Source organism: Mustela nivalis (genome assembly GCF_964662115.1).
Source record: "Mustela nivalis genome assembly, chromosome: 2".
Lineage (NCBI taxonomy): Eukaryota > Metazoa > Chordata > Mammalia > Carnivora > Mustelidae > Mustela > Mustela nivalis.
Window position 1 is genome coordinate 181,154,741 of NC_139021.1, and position 22,903 is coordinate 181,177,643.

The following is a 22,903-nucleotide window of genomic DNA, read 5'->3' on the forward strand; positions in this document are numbered from 1 at the left end:
TGATGATGAATTATTTCAGCTTTTATGTGTCTAAAATAGCCTTTATTTTGCTTTCATTTATTTATTTAAGACTTTATTTATTTGACACAGAGAGAGAGATCACAAGAAGGCAGAGAGGCAGGCAGAGAGCAGAGGAAGCAGGCTCCCTGCTGAGCAGAGAGCCCAATGTGGGGCTCGATCCCAGGACCCTGGGATCATGACCTGAGCTGAAGGCAAAGGCTTTAACCCACTGAGCTACCCGGGTGCCCCATTTTGCTTTTATTTTTTTAAAGAGCTTGCCACTGGGTTAAGTGTTCAGGTAGACCCTTTTTAACTCGGGTATTTTAAAGATGTTTCTATATTGTGTTCGCTTACGTAATTTCTGAAGAAAGGTCCGCTGTTTTCTTTGCCCCTCTAGTTCCCCAAGCCGCCACCTATAGTTGCTTTCAAGATTTTTCACTGAACTTCAACAACTAGATTAAAATCTACTTGGCATGGTTTTCTTAAGTTTCTTCTGCTAGGGGTTCTTGAAGTTCTGGATCTGTAGGTTTATACTTTTGATCAAATTTGGGAAATTTTTCCTATTATTTCTTCAAAAAAATTTTGCCTATTTTTTCTACTCTAGTTCTTGAACTACCCTTACACGTAAGTTAGTCTGTTTGATATTTTCCTTCAGTTCACTGATGCTGTCTTAATTCTCAACTTTTTTTCTATGCTTCATTTTCCCATTTTTTAAGTGTTTTTTTTTTTTTTTTAATCTAAGTAATCTCTACATCCAACGTGGGGCTCAAACTTACAAATCCAAGATCAAGTCACATACTCTTCCCATGGAGCCAGCCAGGTACCACCATTTTACCTTTTTTTTTTTTAATGGCTAGGTCTTCTAAGTTAGGGACATCTTTCTACCATGTACAATCTGTTATAAATTCTAATCTGTTTATTTTTCATTTCATATTGTATCTTTCAAACAGGTCCCGTTAGACATTTTTTATGTCTTCTGTTCTTTCCTCATCTTGTTCATGTTTATCTTCTTGAACATCTAGAGCATACTTATACTAGCTTAGTGTGCTTGTCTATGAATTCTATTACCTATGGCACTTCTAGGTTCATTCCTATTGATTGATCCCCCCCACCCCTTATACGTAATATTTTCTGCATCATATTGGTGATGTTTTCTTTCTTTTTAAAAAGATTTATTTATTTATTTACCTGACAGAGAGAAAGAGAGAGTATATAAGCACAAGCAGGGGGAGTGGTAGGCAGAAGGCAAGGCAGGCATAAACAGGCTCCCTGCTGAGCAGGGAGCCCAATTCGGGGCTCCATCCCAGAACCTTGGAATCATTACCTGAGCCGAAGGCAGATGCTTAACTGACTGAGCCACCCAGGCGCGCCAATGCTTTCTTTTCCTAAAACAGCTTATTTTTATAATAGTTTTAGATTCACAAAAAATCAAAGATAATGTATAGTTTCTATGTAACCCACAACCAGTTTCTGCTGTTAACTAAAGTCTCCACTTTATTTATATTTCCTTAGTTTTTACTAAATGCCTTTCTTTTTCTTCCATGATTCTACCCAGAATACCCCATTAAATTTAGTGGTCACGGCCCCTTACAGCTTTCAGTGGTGGTAGTTTTTCCAGACATGTCTTGTTTTCGACGCCTTGGCACTTTTGAGAAAGGCTGGTTCAGGTGTTCTGTAGAATGTTTTTCAATGGGATTTAACGGAACTTTTCCTCCAGATTACGTTGAGTTCATGGGTTTTGGGTAGAAGACCACAGGGATAAAAATGTCATTTTCATGGCACTGATGAGGCACTGTCGATGTCGATTTGAACCCCCTGGGTGGGAGAGGGAGGGGTAGTGTTGGCCAGAGTTCTCCAGCTGGGGTCCCTTCCTCCTGTCCTCATGGAATGTGACGCGTGGCCCACACTGAAGGAGCGAGCAATTATGTTCTACCTCCTGGAGGGCAGATCATTCACATACATTATCTGAAGTCCTTCTGCATGGGGGATTTGTTTCTTCTTTCAGATTTGTTTATTCATTCATTTGGAATTTGGATCTGTACCTTATAGTTTGAGGATACAGTCCAATACTAACTTCATTCTGCTCTTCCATGTTCCAGCTTGAGTCACTGGGAATTTTTCAATTGGTGTCCATGTCTCTTGAACATTGTGGACTTTTTTTTTTTTTTTTAAACTATTAACTTTCGGGCACTGTAAGAGGCTGCAAACTCATCTTGTGTGCTTCCTGCCCCATTTCTAGAATCAGCCTTTTCTCCAAGGGCTGGCTTTCTTCTGAACTGAAGAATAACATTAGAAAGGAAGGTCTGGGTGCTGGCCTTGCTTGTTGCTATTTACTGGGGTATCATTGCTTTTAGGACTTCCCAGTTGACAGAGCAAAGAAATACAGGGGTGTGGACACACATGTACGTACATGTGTATGTAAGTTAAGCTACACATGAGTTCATACTGATGACTCCAACTATAATTTAGCATGTGGGCCATTCTAGCCTCCTTGCTTGTCTGTGAGGTCCTCCCCCCCGCCCCGGTAGTGACGGGTTTGGTTCTCACCATCTGCTATTCATTTACTTAATTGTTCATCTCCAACACACATGCACAACAATTAACAATTGTTAACCTGGACTCCTGTGGGAAACGGCATTATCAAGTGGAGTAGTGTTTGTGGGTGGTTTCTTTTCCCTTGATCTGAGTCTCTACACATTTCAGTTACCTGGGGTGGCACCCTTTCCCCTCCCCGTCAATGGAGTCGTTTCATACATCTGCAACAATTAAAGATTGTTTTATCACATGGATGTATTCTTTTTGGACTGGCTTCTTTCACTTAGCAATGTAAAAGTAAGATTCTGCTCGTGGCTTGCCAGGGCATTGGTTTCATTGTTGAATAACACCCACTGTAGGGGTGCACCATAGATCCCCTGTCTCTTCACCTACCGAAGGATCTGTTGCTTCTAGTTGGGGATAACAATGAGTATAGCTGTTGTGTAAACATTCTCACACAAGTTTTTGTGTTGATGTAAGTTTTCAAATCAACTGGGTAATTACTGGGGCTCTTGATTGATGTGTCATATGGTAAGACTACTTTCAGCTCTCTAACAAAACAAAACAGCATTCAGCCAAAGAAAGATCTTGCCAAATTGTCTTCCAGAGTAGCCAGACCAACAGCAGTGATTGAGAGTTCTAGTTGCTTGGCATCTTGGCTAGCATTTGGTATTGTCTGCTGTCCAGATATCATCTATGCTTATAGGTGCTGGGTGGCTTCATGCTGTTTTAATTTGCAGTTCCCTATTGGTGTGTGATGTTGAGCATCTTTTCATGTGCTTATTTGCCATCTGTAGGTCATTTTGGTGAGATACTGATTTAGATCTTTTGCCAATTTCTTAATTGTTTTCTTAATGTTGAATTTTAAGAAGACTGTTTATGTTTTGGATACAAGTCCTTTATCTGATAGGTTTTGCAAATATTTGCAAAATGACCCCCCCCCCCTTTTTGGAGGCACCTGAGTGGCGCAGCTGGTTGAGTGTCCAACTCTTGGGTTCGGCTCACGTCATGATCTCAGTGGGGGATCGAGCCCCGGGTCAGGTCCTTGTTCCGTGCGGAGTCTGCTTGAGATTCTCTCTTACTATCTCCTTCTGCCTCTCCCCATCCCTAAAATAAAAAAAAAAATCTTAAAAAAAAAGCCTGCCTTTTTTTTTTTTTTTTAATTGATAAAAGTGTTTATTTCATTCTTGTTCCTGAAGAGAATTTTTAGTGAGTGTGCTGTTCAGGCTGACAACTGTTTTTTCTCTTCCCTCTGAGACATTCCTGTGTTGTCCTTTAGAATTCTTATCTCCTCCTGACCTTACTTTGTGAGGGGACGTGTTTTCTCTCTAGCTGCTTTTGGGATCTTGCCATTGCCTTTGATGTTCTACAGTTTAATGTTTGTGTCTAGGTATCTTTTTATTTATCCCACTTGAGATATGTTTTTCTTCCTGAAGTTGTGAATTTGTATTTTTAATTAGTTACGGTCCATTTTCAGTGGTTAGTCTTTCAATGTTGCCTTTCTACTCTCTGTAGTCTTCCTTTCTGGCAGTCAGAGGCACTGTATGTTGATCTATTTTTCTTAACCTCTACTTTACATTTTCTATCTCTGCTTCATCCTGGGTGAGTTCCTCAGACATATCTTTATATTTCTGCTTATTTGCCACTTAATCCGCAGCTTAGTTTTTATTTCAACAATTGTATTTGCATTTCTGGAATTTCCATATGCTTTTTTTGGTCAGATATTTCTGGGCATTCCTCATAGTTTTCTGTTACATATTCAACTTTGTAAATCTTTTATTTCTTTAAAACTTATGTACATAACTCTTAGTTCATCTGAATCTGACCATTCCAATGTCTTCGGTTCTTGGAGGGCATTTTTAAGGTGGGTTTGTTATTCAGTTATGGTGAGCTGCACGTCATCGGAAAGAGAGTTTGTGACTCACGGTTTGTAGGAACAGGGGGCATGCCATGCCCTGTGGGGAGGAGGGCACGCAGGGAAGCAGCAGGTCAGTCAGGAGGCAGAGGGGAGAGGAAGGGTGACCGCGGACAGGACTCTTCCCCGCGGTTTCTGTGGGAAAGACAGGCAGAATAAGCAGGTTTAAGATTGACTCGTTTGAGGGTTCCTGGGTGACTCAGTCGGCTCATGTCATAATCCCAGGGTCCTGGCATTGAGTCCCGCATGGGGCTCCCTGCTCAGAGGGGAGTCTGCTTCTCCCTCTCTTTTCTACCCCTCTCTCCTGCTTGTACACTCTTCCTTTCTCTCTCAAATAAATAAATAAATAAATAAATAAATAAATAAATAAATAAAGTATATTTAAAAAAGACTGGCTACCTTGAATAATTCCTGCAGGCTCTGGGGCATAGGGGCTGTCCCAGTTGGTTTAGCATCTGATAGGTAGTTAGGACAGGTGCTATTGGTCTAGAGTTTAAGATCTTACAGGAGGTGAGAGGAAGTGTTGTGATTTGGGTTGACTACTTTTCATATGAAAGGTGCCCTGGAAGATAAATTCATGGCCTCTAGGAACTGGCTAGCCCTGGGAGGGGCAGTCTCCCCAGAGTCAGTAAGGCCCTGGATGTCAAAACCTTAGAATGAAAAAGGCATGCTGAATACCAGGGTCTATATTCCTCACTGTGTGGTAGCTTGCCTTCCTTTGTGTTTGCTAATCTTTATTTGATCTTCAGCTGTGTGGTTAATAACTTGGAGGGGGAGTCTTTCCATCAAAGAGAATTTGCTTCTGCCCCAGAGGTAGCTGAGGGGTTTAAAGGAACCGTGGCTGCTTTGGATCCCTCCCTCCGAATGGGACAGTCTGACTCCACTGCTGCTTGTTGCTTTCCAAGTCCAGTACGGCAGTGACATGGTTGCGGCACTGCTCCGGCCTCGTCAGCTTGAGGCCCTGCTGCCTGCCGTGAAGCCAGCTCCGGTCCTCCCGTGCTCTGACTCCCTGCTTCTCTGGCTCTGGTTCTCTGCCTCAGCAGATTCCTTCTTTCCTGTTTTCTGGTTGTTCCGAGACAGTAAAGCCCAGGTTTCTGTTCCCATTGGTTCCTGATGGATCTGAACCCTGCTCACATTTTACAGTATTTTTAAAATTGGGACAGGGGTGAAGAGATGGGCTGTCTCTGGATGATAATTCTGCCTTTTGTAAGACCGAAGGTGTGTCAAAAGGTGTGTCCCACCCCAGCTCTAATCATTGTGGACTGGAGGGTCCTTCAAAGAGTCCGGCAGGTTTGGTGCCTGTGTCTGGTCCCTTCAGGACTCTGCCTCCTACCTCCCAGGTCCTCACCACCATCCTGTTCCCACCTGGGTTACTGCAGTGGCCTCCTGACTGGTCTCCCTCCTCCTGCCCTTACCTCACTTTGGTCTCTTTAAAATATGGTAGCCAGAGGGTTCCTGTTAAAACCTAAATCAGATTGTGTCGGTCCTATACTCAGAAAGCTCGAATGACTCTCTATCTCCTGCAGCACCAAAGTCAAGGATTTTGCAGTGACCAGAACATCCTGGATGTTTCGTGCACCCCTTTGTGCCACCTCACCCTGGACTTCTCTCCCCTCACCCTCTCCTAGTCCTGCTCCTGATCCTCTACTATACCGCCTCGTGGCAGTTCAGGAAACATGCCGGGCTTGCTGCTGCCTGTAAGCTGTGTGAGCCGTGCCCGCTGCTGGGAGTGCCCTTCCTCCAAATACCTCCAGGGCCGTGTTCTCAGCTCTACCCGTTCTTGATCCAACTCTTTGATTCCAGCTCAGGTCATGATCTCAGGGTCATGAGATCGAGCCGTGCGCCGGGCTCTGCACTGAGCGCGGAGCCTGCTTGAGGTTCTCCCTCCCGTTCTCTTTGCCCTTTGCCCCTATTTGTGAGCTTGCTTAAAAAAAAAAAAAAGTCACACCCCCAGTGGAGTGAGTCTTCCTCGGCTACCCCAATCTAACACCGCAACTGACCCCACCCACCCTCTCTAGTCCCATTCCCTACTTGAAATTTTTACTTAGCATTAAGGATCATATTATATATTATATATTGTTTCTTTTAAAAACCAACTTTACTGAGCTATAATAAAGTGTACCCATTTTAAGTATATAGTAAGTGGAGTTTTGACAGATGTATCCACCTGTGTAACCAGAGCATTTCTATCACCAAAAATATCCCCCTAGGCCCCTGTGCTACCTTGTAGGCACATTTCCAGGCAACCACTGCTCTGATTACTGTCACTAGGGATCTTTGTGTCTTCTAGAACTCCATGTAAGTGGAGTCACTCAATGTGAACACTTCTGTCTGGTTTCTGTGACTCAGCATAATGGTTCTCAATTTTATCTGCTGCTACATGTGTCAACAGTACAGTAACTGTTCATTGGATATTATGAACTATCTATGCATTCCTTTTTATTGCTGAGTGATATTTCAGTGTATGGATCTATCACAATGTCTCCATTTACCCACTGACGGGCATTCGGTATGTCTTCAGGTTTGGTTGGTTTTGAACACAGGTACACTGAACATTCATGTCCAAGTCTGTAGACATGTTTCATTCACTTTGAATAGATAGGTTGGGTGGAGCTGTTGTTTCAATGTTCAGTTTCTATATTTAACTTGATTAGAAACTGCCAGTTATCCAAAGTGCACAGTTTCAGATTTCCACCAATAATGTGTGAGTTACAGTTCTGCATCCTTGCCAACACTTAGATTTCTCGGCTTTTTTACTTTAGTTATTCCTGGCATTTTGTTGGTTTTACCAAATAGCCAAAGCAATCTTGAAAAAGAAAAATAAAACTGGAGGTATCACAATTCCAGACTTCAAGTTATATTACAAAGCTGTAGTCATCAAAACAGCACGGCAGTGGCATACAAATAGATCAATAGAATGGAACAGAAAATCTAGAAATAAACCCAAATATGTGGTCAATTAATCTTCAACAAAGTAGGAAAGAATATCCAATGGGGAAGATGTCACTTCAACAAATGGTATTAGGAAAACTTAAAAAAAAAAAAGAGTAAATTTTTTTTTTAATATGTTCTGGACATGTGTCTTTTGTCAGATGTATGAATCACTAACATTTTTCCCCGTTCTCTATATATCTTTTTTATTTTCATAATGGTGATTTTCAAAGATGAGATGTTTTAAATATTGAAACTCAATTTATCCGTTTTTTTTTTTTTTTTCCTTTTGTGGTTAATGCTTTCCATGTCTTGTGTAAGAAATCTTTGTATTATGTGTGGTTGTAAATTTTTGTCCTAACTTTTCCTGTATTTTGTTTATTAATTTTGTTTAGTGTCTTTCCCACAACTGCTAAACATAAACTCCTCGAGGTAGAGGTTTGTGTTGAATTCATTGTGAAATCCCCAGTATTGGATCAATGCATAGTTCATAGTAGGCTCTCAGTTAAATAATTGCTGAATAAATGCTTTCATAGTTCTTGTATATATCCGTAAATAACACATTAGATTATTTCACATACTCAGTAAAGTTATTGACTATGAGCTGAAGTAAGCACAGTAGTTTCTAAGTAACAGGCACCATTACTTACCTAAGAGAGCAGCATAATGTATTCTGTGATACAAATAAACCTCAGTTTATCCATTTTCCTGTTGAAAAGGGTATTTCCAGTTTTTCATTACATCATTAATAACATGACAGTGGTCTTACCAGGTCTTCTTGCCCGTGTGCAGGAATGTATGTCTCACTTTCAACCTGTTTTCTGGGGCAAGAGGGTTGATACAAGTCTTATTTGTCTGGATACAAGGAAACCAGTCTCTTGCATACTCTTGGTACACTGATATATGCATCATTTAAAGGGTAATTTGGCAACATATATCAAAATGAACACTTTACATATTCAAAGACTCCATAATTTTACTTCTACAAATCTTTTTTTTAAAGATTTTATTTATTCATTTGACAGAGATCACAAGTAGGCAGAGAGCCAGGCAGAGAGAGGGGGAGGCAAGCTCCCCGCGGAGCCGAGAGCCCGATGTGGGGCTCAATCCCAGGACCCTGAGATCATGACCTGAGCCGAGAGCAGAGGCTCAACCCACAGAGCCACCCAGATGGCCCGAATCTAGAAATGTCTTATAAGAATACTTGCATCACTGCATAAAGTTAATGCACCACAGTTTTTATTGAAGTATTAACTGTGCAAGAATATCATATACAGAGAATAGTTTGTTTTCAAAATTTGAGTGAAAGCCACATATATTAACATGCAAGAAAACAGTAGCCTGATACTGGAAAATCTGCTATACTAATGCTCAAGAAATCTTTGAATTGTCATTGAATTGCTAGTGATCACCATTTTTTTTGGCGGGGTGTGTGTGTGTATGTGTGTGTTTAATCTAGAGAATTCTTTTTAAAAATTTCCAATATCTGAATAACCATCTTTCTTTTTGAAAACAGTAGGACATACTTTTTTTTTTTTTTTTAAAGACAGAACAGTATACTTTTTAGAACTCATCTGATTGGATGGTAATGACTTTGCCTTTTAATTGAGGTTATGTTTGAATGCTTATGTGTGCCAATTTTCATTTGTAGGATTAATTTTATAGTCTCCATTTAGAAAGCAATATTTTTTCCCCCATGCAACCGTAAGATTGCAAGAGTAAAAATAAAAGCTTGTGGTTAAAGGATAATTTCAAGTCAACATTTCCTCTGCATTTTCTGGAAATGTAAGGGACGAGTTGGGGAGGATGTAAGTGTGTGAAGAAGAAAGGACGTGGAGGAAGGGAGCTGGCGAGGGTGGAAGGGAAGCAAGCTGGCTCAGAGGATGCAGGAAATTTATTTGCTTCGAGGGAGATCACAGAGGTACATTTGTAACAGGTGCAGAGAGGGGGAAGGAAGTCTATTTCAAACTGTTTTGTACACACTGGAGGAGAGGGGCTTTTTGGAAGGCAACTATAACATAGTAGCTGCCTTTGAATTTTGTTTGTTGAACAGGTTTAGTTACTATGTACAACAAAGTGTCCGATCATGAATCTTGGCTGCCAAGACCTGATGGGAGCCAAGAGACCGATGAATCCGAAAACAACCCCATAATAGAAGCAGGGGATTTCTTATTCAGGACATTATTCTGAAAAATGCAAAGAACAATGACCATTATTTATAATTAATGTGGGATTTATGATCCTGTTTTTTTCCCATACTGGCTGCCAAAGTACAATGTATTTTCCTGTGTAGACCCTCGTAACTTATTTAGAATGAGTGAGTTTTGGAGAGTTATGGTTAAAAAAAGTTTGTATATGTTAAGTTCGGTCATCCCTTCTGTTCATCCTTTTTATTGTAAACCATTGCAAAGGCAAATGTTGGAGAAGCAGGGGCGTGGTTATAAGCTACAAAAGAACCCCATTTGGAAGAGCGCCAGCGTGTGGGAAATATGGATTGATGTGTAACAGAAAAACCACGATGTTTTCATTAATCACAACTCGTAAGGACTCCAGTTTATCATGTACATGATATCCCCTTCATTTCAAATGTTCATGTTATGCCTCTGCACTTTTACAAAGACCTATGTTAGTACCTGTTTTTGCTGATAGAAATCTAAAGAGGATTTTCATTTTAAGATTCCACCCAGCATCTCTGCTTCCAGCTGCCAGAGTTGACCTGTGTCTCTGAGCACCTGCGCTTCCTCTCCATTTATATTGTGTGCCTAGTAACCAGATATGTCCTAAGGTACCAGAAAAGCCTACGAGAGTGTCTTTTGGGTCTGTGAATGCTAACAATTTTTTCCCCATATAAATTAGTGATAATTGCTTCTTTGGTTTATGTCATTTTGGCTTATAAAAAGTTTTGCAGGAACGTTCTATTTTTGGATAGCAAGAGAGTCCTGTATGTCCATGACGAGGGTTAAGTTTTTCTCTAGAGGTATTACGATTAGTCAGACTACTCAGTTGCTATTAAAATGATCCAACTCAGTTTTTGGTTTGAATTTTGCATGGTGGCAAGTTTGCACCTTATGTAACCATCAACTTAAGTGGCATGATGAATCATTTTTCTTGCTATAATGTCGTCATGGACCTTTCCGGGCTGCACCCTTGATACATGAGATCAAAGTCCTCTCAGCACGTTGGCCTGTTTCTTGTAGAGCAATGACCATAGTTGTGATTTTTTTTGGTGGTGGTGGGGGAGATGTCTTTGTGTAGTGTTTCTGTCTCCTGGACTCGGAGCTAGAAGCGTCTGTCTCATCCTACCCTCCTCTCGGTACTTAGAGTGCTTACCCCACAGTAACATTCAAAAAAAAGATATTGAAAAGTAAAGGTCAGAGAATAGGTAGAAGAAAGAGATTGGTTGGATAGAGAACAAAGCAGGAAAATAGCAGTTTCAAGAGAAATTTAAGACGATGACCCCTGGTATAATCCCTTGAAACCACAAAATATGCTCAAAAGCTGTAGGATTGCAGATTTTTGTCGATATGCATCGTTCCACTATATTCATGTGACGAAGAAGGGTTCAAACAATATGGTTATTTATGTTACAGGCTGGATTGAGTTGGTTTTTATGGGGCTCTGTGGAAGGCAGCTGATAAACCTCTATGTCCAGAGACAAAGTATCATCCTATGGGATGCCAGGCGTGAACTAGAAGACGGACAACACAGTGACTTGTGTGTGATTTTCTCACACCTGCCGGCCAGCAGCATACAGGCGGAGCACTGACAAGCATCAATGGCTGTAGAGTAAAACATCCTGTGTTCAGACTAGTTCTCTTTGATGGTTGAATGAACTGCAACCTATTTTAAGGAGTTAAAAGACAATTCCCTGAATATTTGAATAACAGCTTGAATCAAGCATTTATGAAGTGGTGTTGGCTTGGTCCACTTTCCTCCGGGAGCCTGGTTTCTAGCTGGATTGCATGTATCATTGGAATGTAGGGAATATTAAAGACCCACGACTCCTGGGGGTGTCTGAATTTGAAACAGAGCCACTTTTGCATAACATTTTAAGGTGATTGTGAAGTGCGGGTTATCTGGGTACCCATTCACTTGGGCAGTGAGTAAGACAAGAATAAGGACAGAAACACACCTGGGTCTGCTGCGCCTTGTTCTGTCCTTTTGTTCAGTAGTTTAGTCATGGAGTTACCACCGGCTGCCGCCCAGCTTAGGAAACCAAGCACGGCCAATGAAATTACTCTGCTCTGCTCTTCCTTTCCTTTCTTTTTCTCAATACAGTTTTGTTTTCTCGAGTTTTATGGAGATTGTGTCATTCGGTACACATCCTTTTACAACTTGCTCTTGGAATTCAGCTACCCTCCACCCCGATTTATCCATGTAGATGAATTTAGACCCAATTAATTGCAAGGGTAACCTTAGCTACCGTGCACTATTGCAGTGTACGGTTATTTATAATCAGTTCAGTCTTATGCTGGCGATGGAAGTGGTTTCCATGGTTTTCCGAATGCAGAGTTGCCGTGAACATCCCTGCCACATCAGGGACCGTGGCTGGGAGTGGAATGGCTGGTGGTGCAGAAGGCATTTCACCTGGCCCCTGGCTCGCGAGAGAGATTTCCCAGCTTATACTTCACTGGCAGTCCGAGAACGCCCACCTGTTCCTTTTCCCTGCAGCCAGCAGATTTTGATTTTCATAAACTTGATTATGGTGAACTCCCCTTTGAAGTCCTTCCTTGATGATCGGAGGGTGCATGTGCTTGATTGACATCCCGCCTCTGCTGCGTATTTGGCCGTCTTCTTTAGTGCAGTTTTCTTCATGGATGGAAGCTAAGCAGATGCACGGAACATCTTTTCTGTTGCTGCTATTAAAATATCCCACCATATTCACTCTAAATATAGTTTAAACTTCAGTGACCTGCTCTGTGGCAATAACATATAATAGCAAGTTGACTTTTCATATTTGGTTTGGAAAGACTGTCATTTTTACCCAGATTCATTACACGTTTCCATTGAGAAGCTCAGAAACCCCGTGCCAGCTGCACGTGGAGAGGAGCCCAGGCTCTGCAGTTAGAGACCCAGGCTGCAACTCCTGCTCCCCTCTGACCAGTTTTGTAGCCTTGAACAGGCTGCCTTACCTGTCTGAGCCTGTCCCTTCCTCCCTGTTCCTCATCTGTATATGGAGGTCATCAGATCATCGAGAGGTCTAGGCATACTGTGGCTTGAGTGTCCTGTGCAGAAAATAGTCTGGGCAAGAAATAGTGTGGAAACACATCTCCTGTTTTGTCTACTACCTGTTGCCCATATGGAATTCCAAGCAGGGTTTCCATATAGCAAAAAGGACGAAGCGAACGTTTTCCAAAGCATTACCCCTCTCTTATGTTGAAGCTCCTTATACATTTCAAATCACTTTTCAATATTTTGTTGCTGCTTCTTTGTGGGAAATTTGGGAGGGAGGGAGCAAGGGAGGGGAAAAGGGAGGCAGTCCTCCTGATTTATCCTCTTTTTCCCGAGGCAGGAGAAAGCGGTGAATCCAGGACACGAGACTACAGTTCCTAATAATGACTCTGGGAGGTTGTGTCTTTTGTTTTTTGTTTGTTGAGTTTTGCTTTATGTGTGGTTTCTGTTTTCCTCTAAAAGCTTTCTAGCAAAGTAGAGAGAAACAGGTTTAAGCGGTTTGCATTTTGTATTATTTTCTCTTAGAAGATAAGGGTGGTTGGCAATAAAAATATAAGGAAATTTTCCAAGAAAATGAAAATGTTTCTATTGAAATTTTAAAAAGATTTGTTCATTTTTGAGGGAAAGTGAGTTGAGGGGAAGTGCCGAGGGAGAGGGAGAGAGAGTCACAGGCAGACTCCCTACTGAGCATGGGGCCCAACAGGCTTCGAGATCCCACAACTCTGAGATCACGACCTGAGCCCAAACCAAGAGTCAGATGCTTAGCTAACTGCACCCCCCAAGAGCCCCAAAGAAAATGAAAATGCTTTTGAATAGATGGTGTCCTCTCAGCCTACAGGCCCTGCTAGACTTACCCCTCGGACCCTTCACACCTCACTTGAGAGCATCTCACCACCCCTCCCAGCTGCCACTGCCCCCCCAACCCAAGATGCACCTGCTGCCTCTCCTCTCCTTGCCTTGTGCTTCTGGTTTGCTTTTGTTTGTTTTGCTTTTGTATCGGGTCTCTTAGCGCCCTCGCCCTCTCTGTCTGGGTCATGCTTGTGCCATTGGGACGGAGGCGGTGTCCCACAGATAGACTGAATGAATCGATGTAAAATAATAAAGTAAACTTCTCCCTTGGAAGTACGTGCAGAATGTCTGCTTGACACTAACATGGTCAGTAACTTGAGCCGGAGTGTAACCGAGGCGTCTCAGGCTACAAAGCATCCACACTGACTTGTTGGATATTTTTATCAGACTTGTTTATCAGACTTGTTTATCCAGGTACATGTAAGCTCAGGGAGAGAGAGTCGAGGCTGATCGTTGATCTTTGCTGAATTTTATTTTCATTAAGGATACGTGAAAATGTGCAATCCAATTTTGGATTTTTTTTTTCATATCCAATGCTGTAATGACAATAGAACTTACCCCCAAATCAGCCATAAATCCTGCTCTAATTGCCTCTCATTTTTCTAAGGTTTTCTGTATATGCATCTGTATATTTTATACCATTATAATCAGTGTCTATGCAAATTTGAGTTCTTCCCTTAGCATATCAAACATATTGGCGTTAGTATATATTCTCCCATGTGGCTTTTTAGTGGCGAAGTATTTTTGCATACCACTGTGTATACAACAAATTCCATGTTCTTGAACATATAGGTCATTTGCAGTTTTTATGGCTATCAAGAATGCTAAGGTGATTTTCTTGGTTTTTCTGTTATTTATGTAAGTGTGTGTGTAGTCAAATGTAGGGAGCTCATAGGTGGTATATACAGAGGTTAAGGGCATGGCTGTGGTGTCATGTTGCCTGTGTTCAAAGCCTTGCTCTGCTGCGTACTGGATGCCCCCAATAGTCTGGCAAGCTATGTGTCCTCCAACTATAGTCCATTTGTAAAATGGAGGAATTTCTAGGATTTCCTAGGGTTGTTTTAAAGATTAAGTGATATATTGTATCAGTGATATAGGAGTGCAATATATGAGATGTGATATGCAAATTGCTTACAACACTGTCTGATACAAAATGAATGCTCATTAAAATTTAGCTATTAAATAATCCAGGTTTGTGGGAGTGGTGGGTTTGGTGGAAGCAGAGATGAAGAGTGGCCATGGTTATGCTGATCATTGATGAAGCTGCGTGCCGAGTGTGAGGACACTACACTATTTTTTCTATTTTTTTAAATGTTTGACTTTATTTTTTATTATTTTTTATAGAATGAAGTAAAAGTACACACAATACAAAAACCCTTTAGGTTTTATATTTATTTTTTGGTTTTGGATTATTTTCTTTGGACATGTTGCTAGGTGAAGAGTCACCAGGTGGGATGTTGTATACTCCTTGAGGAACATGGCCAAATAGCTTTAGTAAAGGGTTATGCTCAGGACTTCCCACAATGTGTAGGTAAACCAGATTTGTCACAGCCTTAAACATGCAAGAGTAATACCCTGTGCTAATTTTCATCAAATTTTATAAATAAAATGGTACTTCAGTTATTTTAGCATCCCCTCCCCACCCCCATCCTGCTTCCTTTTCATTGAAGTATAGTTGGCACAAAATGTTCCATGAGTTGTAACAGCATGACCTACAGCGCGCTGATTACGCTGTGCTCACCCCGAGTGTAGTTCCCATCTGTCACTGTAAATGCAGTTGCAGGATCAGACACTGTCTTTGCTGTGCTGTGCCTTTCATTCCCTTGACTTATCTGGTGCAGAACTATAAGCCTGGATCTCCCGCGCCCCGTCACCCCCTTTGTCCACCCCCCACCGCCTCCCCCACCGTTGGCAACGACCAGTTCATTCTCGTGTCCATGGATCTGTTTTTGCTTTCTCAACACTCCGTTTGGATTAGTAGTAACTTTGAGCATTTTCTTAATTGTATTTCCTGGTGGTTATAATTTTTCCAGCTTGTCTACTTCTATCCTTGGTCCTTTCATCTATTGGGGTTTTATAGGATCCCATTCTATGAAAACACTTGGATAGTTTGGTGGAGCTAAGGCCATTTTGGCTGTCGCATCTCATTTTTAAGTTAAAGGAAAAAGCCGTCCTCGCTCTGTGGCTACTGTGATATTTGACTGAAAATTCCTTCTTCGGTACGTATTCATGACAAACATTGTGGGATACTTCTAAAAATCCAGGGTGTAGGAACGGTTATGATCTCCTTGTCATATTGATTTGGAATATGGTTTTGATTTATGGTTGCTATAAATAGATGGTCAAGCCGTGACGAATTGCTTCGAGGTGGCAGTCACCACTGTCCTTTATATAATGTCCCCTCAGTGTGCTGTCATCTTCATTACAAACCATCTGCCACTTGAGGCCAGGATGCAGATGTCCCTTGTCAATGAAATTTGACCTCAATAAATCTGCAGGTGTCTTTGGAAGGACAGGGAAAGGGCCATTCTGCTTCGGTGGTTCTGTATCGACAGCGATGAGACTCCTACTTGCTTCTCCATCATTTTGTGCTTTCTGTGACCGTCATCACCACTAATTTCAATGTGGGCTGCGATCACGAGTTCCCTCCGTAGCTTTTCAAATCCTATCACGTGCCCGTCATCAGGAAACCTGGGTAATTGGATGTTGGTACTAATTCCTCCTTTGAATCTCCTTTTATAGGGTTGGCACATTTCTGTTTTATTATATTATTACAACCTGAATTTAAAAATTAGGGTGCTAATGTTGTACAGTGGCTTACTTATACCTGATAGCATTTGTGTTTAGACCTATACTTTGTAAATGATAGTTCTTTAAAAGGTGGGTTTCTTGTGTGCTTGAGAGCCATATTTTTTTACCATCTTTGTAACCACTGGGACTAATGGGGACAGTGTGTGGAGGCTTCTATTTTATGTTCATATTATTTATTACTTGGCAAATGGTGGGAGGGGCATGGAACTGTCCTGTTTGTCAGATTTGCATGAGAACTTTTTTTTTTACAAAGAATGTCTGTGGTGCACAACACAGGCATAAATCCTCACACCATCATCTTTCTGCAGTCTGCCTTGAAGTATTTCCTTTTTCATAATTTGGAAAACCTTTTCTTTTGGTATTTATTTTATTGAGTTATAATTGACCTATAACATTAGTTTCAGGTGTACAACAGAGGGATTCAATATCCTTGTGTGTGGCACTGGGGTCCCATAGGGAGTCTAGTTACCATTGGTTCCCACACTTAGTTACAAAACATTTTTCTTTGCTTCCCGTAATGAGGACTTTTTAAGATCTGCTCTTACCAACTTGCAAAGATGTAGAATGATGGTGTTTACATATGTTCACCATGTCCATGGTGCATTATATTCTCCTGACGTATTTGTAGCTGGACGCTCATACATTTCTGCCCCTTTTACCCCCACGCCTCCCCTTCCACCCTGACCTCAGACACCACCAACCTGTTCCTATTGGAAAACTTTTCAGATAAGTTAACCACGATGGAGAGAACCTACCAACTGTTTAGGAACCACACAAAGTTGAAGGTAAGGTTTGTTTCTTCCTTTTTGTTGTATCGTGAGGAAAGTTAAGTGTTAAGCCAGAGCCTGTGACATGAGATTCTGTGATTGTCTAAATTTTGACACTGGTTATCCGACTTAAGCAAAAAGCATCTTTTAAGAGATCTGATACTCACAGGAAAAAGAGTTCTAAAAGTTCTGTATAAAAAGTAGCCTCTAACACTGTATATTAACTATCCTGGAATTAAAACAACAAAGTAGCATCTTAATTTGTATCTATTAGTGTATGTTTATGGTGTGTTGTACATTCATTTTATAAAACTTATAAAAGGCAATTCCCCAAATAGTGGTTATGATAGAAGATAAATACAAATATGGATATGAACATCTTTTTTTTTTTTTTAAAGATTTTATTTATTTATTTGACAGATCACAAGTAGGCAGAGAGGCAGGCGGGGTGGGGGTGGGGGAAGCAGCCTCCCCGCTGAGCAGAGAGCCCGATGCGGGATTTGATTCCAAGACCCTGAGATTATGACCTGAGCCGAAGGTAGAGGCTTTATTCCCCTGAGCCATCCAGGTGCCCCTGGATACGAACATCTTGGTTAAATAGCAAAAAGGTGAGCTTTCGAGTTTTTTAAAAATACTAATTTAAGGGTGCCTGGGTGGCTTGTTCGTTTAAGTGTTTGCCTTCAGCTCGGGCTGTGATCTCAGGGTCCTGGCACGGAGTCCCGCGGCGGGCTCCCTGCCTAGCGGAGAGCCTGCTTCTCCCTCTTGCTCTCTGACCCTCCTCCCTGCTTCTTTGTTTTCTCTCTCAAATAAAAAAATTTTTTTTTTATAAAAATGTTGATTTCAGTCACCTTAAGAAAGATATGTTACTTGTCATCCAGGCACTCAGTTACTCCTAGAGTAGAGGGAGTCAGAGCTGGGCTGGTAGATGCGCTCCCCACCGCTCCTGCCCCCCGGCTGCAATTCTGGCTTCCCCGCAAAGTGTGGGGGTGACAAAATAGAAAAATGGGGGAATCTCAATGGTCGTACACTCAATGCAGCCTATTTTTCCAGTATGATGTGTACTCCCTGGCCTGGCAGACTTCTCTGGGGTTATCTCACTAATTGTTTACTCCAGACCCTATAATCACCGTTTCTTGGCCTCTCACCGCCATCTTTCCCTCCGTTCCATGCTGGACACGAAGCGGCACCCGGCTGTCTTCCTACCCACATTCACAGTGTCAAGGTGAACGGCAGCCAAGCCTCTCTGCCTTCTTGGCCCCTGCTTAGGGTTCTGTGCTCTTCTCAGACCATGTTCTTTTTTGTGGACTGAGTTCCCGAAGATAAGCGTCTCCCTGACCCCAGGGCCGGGAGGGACTTCCCCTCCCTTCCCCCTCTGGTATGCAACAGCCCTGCACTTCAGACAATGGGGTCTCCATTTTTCTTGTCATGCTCATTTTCAATTTCCTGGGGGTTTAAGCGGGTTCACAAGTCAAGACTTACTTAAAAGGAATGGTTTGGGGAAAAAGAAAACCCAAAACCTGACTCTCAACTCTTAGAGAACACGTTGACGGTTACCAGAGGGGCGGTGGCTGGAGGGCTGAGGGGGAAAGGGAAGGGGATTGAAAGACACTCATGGTGATGAGCACCGAGGAACACATGGAACCCGTGACCCATTATGTTGTACACTGGAAACATAACACTATGTTAATGACACTGGAGTTAAAATAAAACAAAGGGTTCGAAGAAAACTTTAGATTGAATGAAAAGATTTTTCACCCAGGTCTACCTTTTGGATCTCTGCTCCTACGAGGCAGTATAGTTCAGGGTTAAAAATAGGGACTTCTGAGTCAGATTGCCCGGTTTTGCCTATCCTATGGTCTGACTTTGGGCAAGTTCTTTGACCTCTCTGTGTCTCTGATACTTTATAAGGGTAGCAGGATTTTTGTTATCTCCACCTATAGTTAGTTGTAGGGAAGGTGACCTGGTAACTGACCGTACAGCATCTGTGACAGCGCTGGCGCTCAGCGGGCGTCCCGGGGGTTTTGTTGTCCCCTCCTGGCCGCTGGTCTCGTCCCGGCCATTGCTGTCGGCTCGCACCGAGGCTCAGTGCTGTCCCGGGCCTGTGTTCCCTTGGCATCCTAAGGTTTGGACTTGGGCCTGTAAACTGTTTATACATATATTTTAGGATCCTAAAACCAGTTCCTAAAATGTGTATAATAGCAAGTCATGACAAAAATACTAGAATCTTTATCAAAGAAAACACAAACTAAGTACAACGTTGTAAGGGTTAAAACACGCCTGTCAAATGACGGGAGGTTTGCCAAAGACGAAGACAACTTTGGTCTCCTCTGCTGTTTTATTTTGTTGTCCACCCCAAAAAAACCCAAAAAACCCCAAAACTCTTCCCTGATGAGAATGCTCGATCATGTCCTGACTATAAGGGTCCTGTCTGGCATGAATGAATAGCTTTCCACCCAAAGCAGTTCTTGCCCAGGTGGAGATTCGCATCGTGGGAAGCTTTGTTGTTCTGTAAGGAAGACTTAGAGGGTAGCCTCGCTGGTCTGTGCACAAACCCTCAGTGTTGGGGTATGACTGCCGTGCGGAACGGGGTCTCAGCCACAGCCTGTCTGCGGCTACCATGGCTGTGCGCTCGGTAAGCCTTTGCTCACGAGTGCTAGACCGTGGTGAGGCCATGGGCCAGGGAGATTTGAATCACTCCTTTAAAAAAAAAAAAAAATTAAATGAGGAACAACAACAAATCAACTTTCCAAACAGCACACCTTTTCTGGCCGGCCAGATCAGGGGGAGGGGTGATAGACAGAGCAAGGGGACCCTGACTGTCCTGAGACTGCTGCCAGATGTGGGCACATTGCCACGTCTGGTGGAACTGGTGCCAGGTTCAGGCATCGAAGTCTGATCGTCCGGGGCTGAGCTCACAGACCGGGGTCTCTCGTTAATTTACTGTTATCGATGATTAGTAAAGAGCAAGGCAAGAGAAATGCTCGCATAACGGGGAATATTTTTTTAATTTAAATGTAATTAATTAACATACAATGTGTTATTAGTTTCAGAGGTAGAGGTCAGTGACCCACCGGTTTTATATAGCACCCAGTGCTCATTACATCTCGTGCCCTCCTTAATGCCCGTCACCCAGCATGACTGGAACATTATCTTTTTATTCCTCACATAAATTCATGGTGAGCCATTTGACTTGTCCATTTTAAAATTTGGCATTAAATTAGAGTTCCTTGCCTGTCTTGATTTTGACTGAGATTCTCAGCCAGGCGTCTTTGGAATCGGAGTTTACTTGCCTTCTAATTATATTGGGGGTTATCTGCAATGGTCTGTTAGTCCTGCTCTTTGGATGGTTCTAGAAGGTTCTGGAAAGAAAAGAAAAAAGGTTGCTCAGCACTGGTGTCGTAATGTCAGGGTGTGGGTCTCCAATACCTTCCGGGCAGTGTTGCTGGGATTAAAGGAGATGCTGATACCACAAGGTGAGGGTCTGGCAGGTAGGAGGTGTTCATGTGTTCTTTCCCCCACAGATATTAATTAGTACGTAGGACATTGAAATAGGTTTCTCTGAGGAAACCAACAGCCCCATGAGTCATGTTAGTCATTTTTATAGTTCTTAATATTTCAAGTATTGAAAATCATGCAGCCCCATGGACCACATAGATTTAAAATGAAGCATTTTGCCAAATAAGTCTTAAATTCTTAAAGAACTGAAACCCTACAAATACAGTGGCAAGTCTCCCTCCCCATGATCTCTCCGTCCCTTCCCCGAAGTCTTCGCGATAACTCTGTCCTGGTGGTGGGCGTTCTTCCCCAGCACGTATTCAACTTTTACTGCATATTTGTGTATTCACCAACAAAACCTAGTGTTGTGTTGTAAACACTGAAGCAGTGCGATGTAGCAGGTCCTTTGAGCATGTGATTTTCACCTCCTCATTGAGATTTACCTAGGTTACATGCAGACCTAGCTCCTTTTAGCTGCTGGGTAAGGTAGCATTGTACGACTCTGGAATTCGCGACTCCGTAGGCTAGTGAGTTATCACAAAACACTTTGAATATTTTTGACTGTTTCAGAGCATTAATTTAAACCCAGGTTTAGTCAACTCCATCATGCCATGCTTTGGTAGATATTAGGAAAATAAAGTTGAGAAGAATGAGCTTGCAGGCTGTCCCCTGGTGTATCCAGAGGAAGTAAAGGAAATTGGTGGTTGTCTGTCCTCCTGGCCTGGAGCAGGCAAGATCAGGGCAGCCCTGCCTTCCTCAAGGACGGCTACACTGCAGGATGCCCTGGAGTCTGCGGGGAGTAGACTGTGGTCTGTGTGTCCGCTACCAAGACAGGGCTTCTGGGAAGTCCAAGACCCTTTCTTAGTGAATAGTGAGTCTGATAAATCACTGATACTTCTGAGGCCCAAAAGGCCCTGTGAGATACAGAGGGTTTTAAAGACAAGTGTCAGACATCTGGGACGCCTGGGTGGCTCTGTTGGTTAAACGTCTGACTCTTGATTTTGGCTCAGGTCATGATCCTAGGGTTCTGAGATCAAGCCCCACATTGGGCTCTGTGCTGGGCGTGGAGCCTGCTTAAGGTTCTTTCTCTTTCTCCCTCTGCCCCTCTGCCTGCTTGTGTTCTCTCTCCTAATAAATAAAATCTTAAAAAAAAAAAAAAGTGTAAGACATGGACCCAGCCCTCAAGGAAGTTAAACATCTCACAGGGGAGGCGAAGCTAACACGAAACACAACAGCCAGATGCTGACCACCGTGGTGTGCTGTGCCCCTAGTCCTCTTCCACAGCAACAGACTAACCTGTATTTTCCTCCGCATCTTTCTCTGCGTCTCATTCAAGAATACCTTCTGGAAATCCTTTCAAGGCATCTAGTCTAGAACTAGTTCATTTTTAAAAATGTATACATTTTTTATTATGTTATGTTACAGTTCATTTTTAAAGGCCCATGTCATATCTTGTTTGCCGTAACCTGCTAAAAACGGCAGCATTTCCTGTCCTTGTAGAGGCATCCCTCTGTGCTTTGCTGCTCTGGTTTCTGCAGGCATGGGGTGGCTGGAGAGGCGGCGATAGGTATGCTTAATTTTAAAGCTTGCTGCCATATTGCTTTCTAAGAAGGCTAGAATTCCCATTTCCCTGCCAGCAGTGTTTGAGACCGTCCTCTCCCTACACTGTCATCTCTCCTTGTTAGGCTCTTTCGTCTGGAGCGTCTGGACATGACGTTAGATACGATTGTTATCAATTTCTGGGTTTGTTGGACATTGTTCGGGCTGTTTGTTTTCAATGTTTTGTGCACTGCTCATCTTTCGTCTGGTTGGTTATTAGCCTTTGGGTTTTTCCCTTGGTTAGTCTGCAAAAGCTGTTAATCTAGAAGAGATAGCAATCCTTTGTCATCTGCATTACATAAAACATTTTGCAATGATCCACAAGTGAACTATCGTATGGATGGGTTAGGATATGATCTTCTTGACAAAGTATGTCGTAGCTCACTACATCAGCTGGATTTTCTGTCACTTGAGCTTTTCCGATATTCTTCAAGCAGCAGGGAGGATACTTACATCTGTGCCGGATGTGGAGGGAAACAGTCTGATCTCTCCCTATTGTAATGCATTCAGCTGATCTTGGGTCCTTTTGGAAATGGAGTCCTGAAAGTCTGTATTGTTTTTTGTTTTTTTTTAGAAATCACACCATCCCCAAAGCCTCATCCACCTGTTGTGGGCAAAGTGACTCATCACAGCATCGAATTATACTGGGATCTGGAAAAGCGAGCAAAACGGCAAGGACCTCAGGAGCAGTGGTTCAGGTTCTCGATCGAAGAAGAAGACCCCAAAATGCACACTTACGGTATCATTTATACGTAGGTGCAATGTTGAATTGCTTAACACTTTGCTTTGATTTCCTGATGAGCTGGAATGGTTTCTATTGTCTCTGACA

General features: G+C 42.4%; 1 protein-coding gene across 3 annotated transcripts in view; it reads left to right on the forward strand.

Moving 5' to 3' along the window:
- FANK1 (fibronectin type III and ankyrin repeat domains 1) overlaps positions 1 to 22,903 on the forward strand; it is a 101,710-nt gene that overhangs the window by 48,259 nt on the left and 30,548 nt on the right. For 2 of the 3 annotated variants that reach the window (XM_082721247.1, XM_082721249.1), the window contains exon 2: positions 22,649 to 22,826. In XM_082721247.1, the coding sequence (XP_082577373.1) occupies positions 22,649 to 22,826 (178 nt within the window). Of the gene's footprint in view, positions 1 to 15,944; positions 16,098 to 16,903; positions 16,999 to 22,648; positions 22,827 to 22,903 lie in introns of those variants that run through there. The other variant, XM_082721248.1, reaches the window with a different exon arrangement.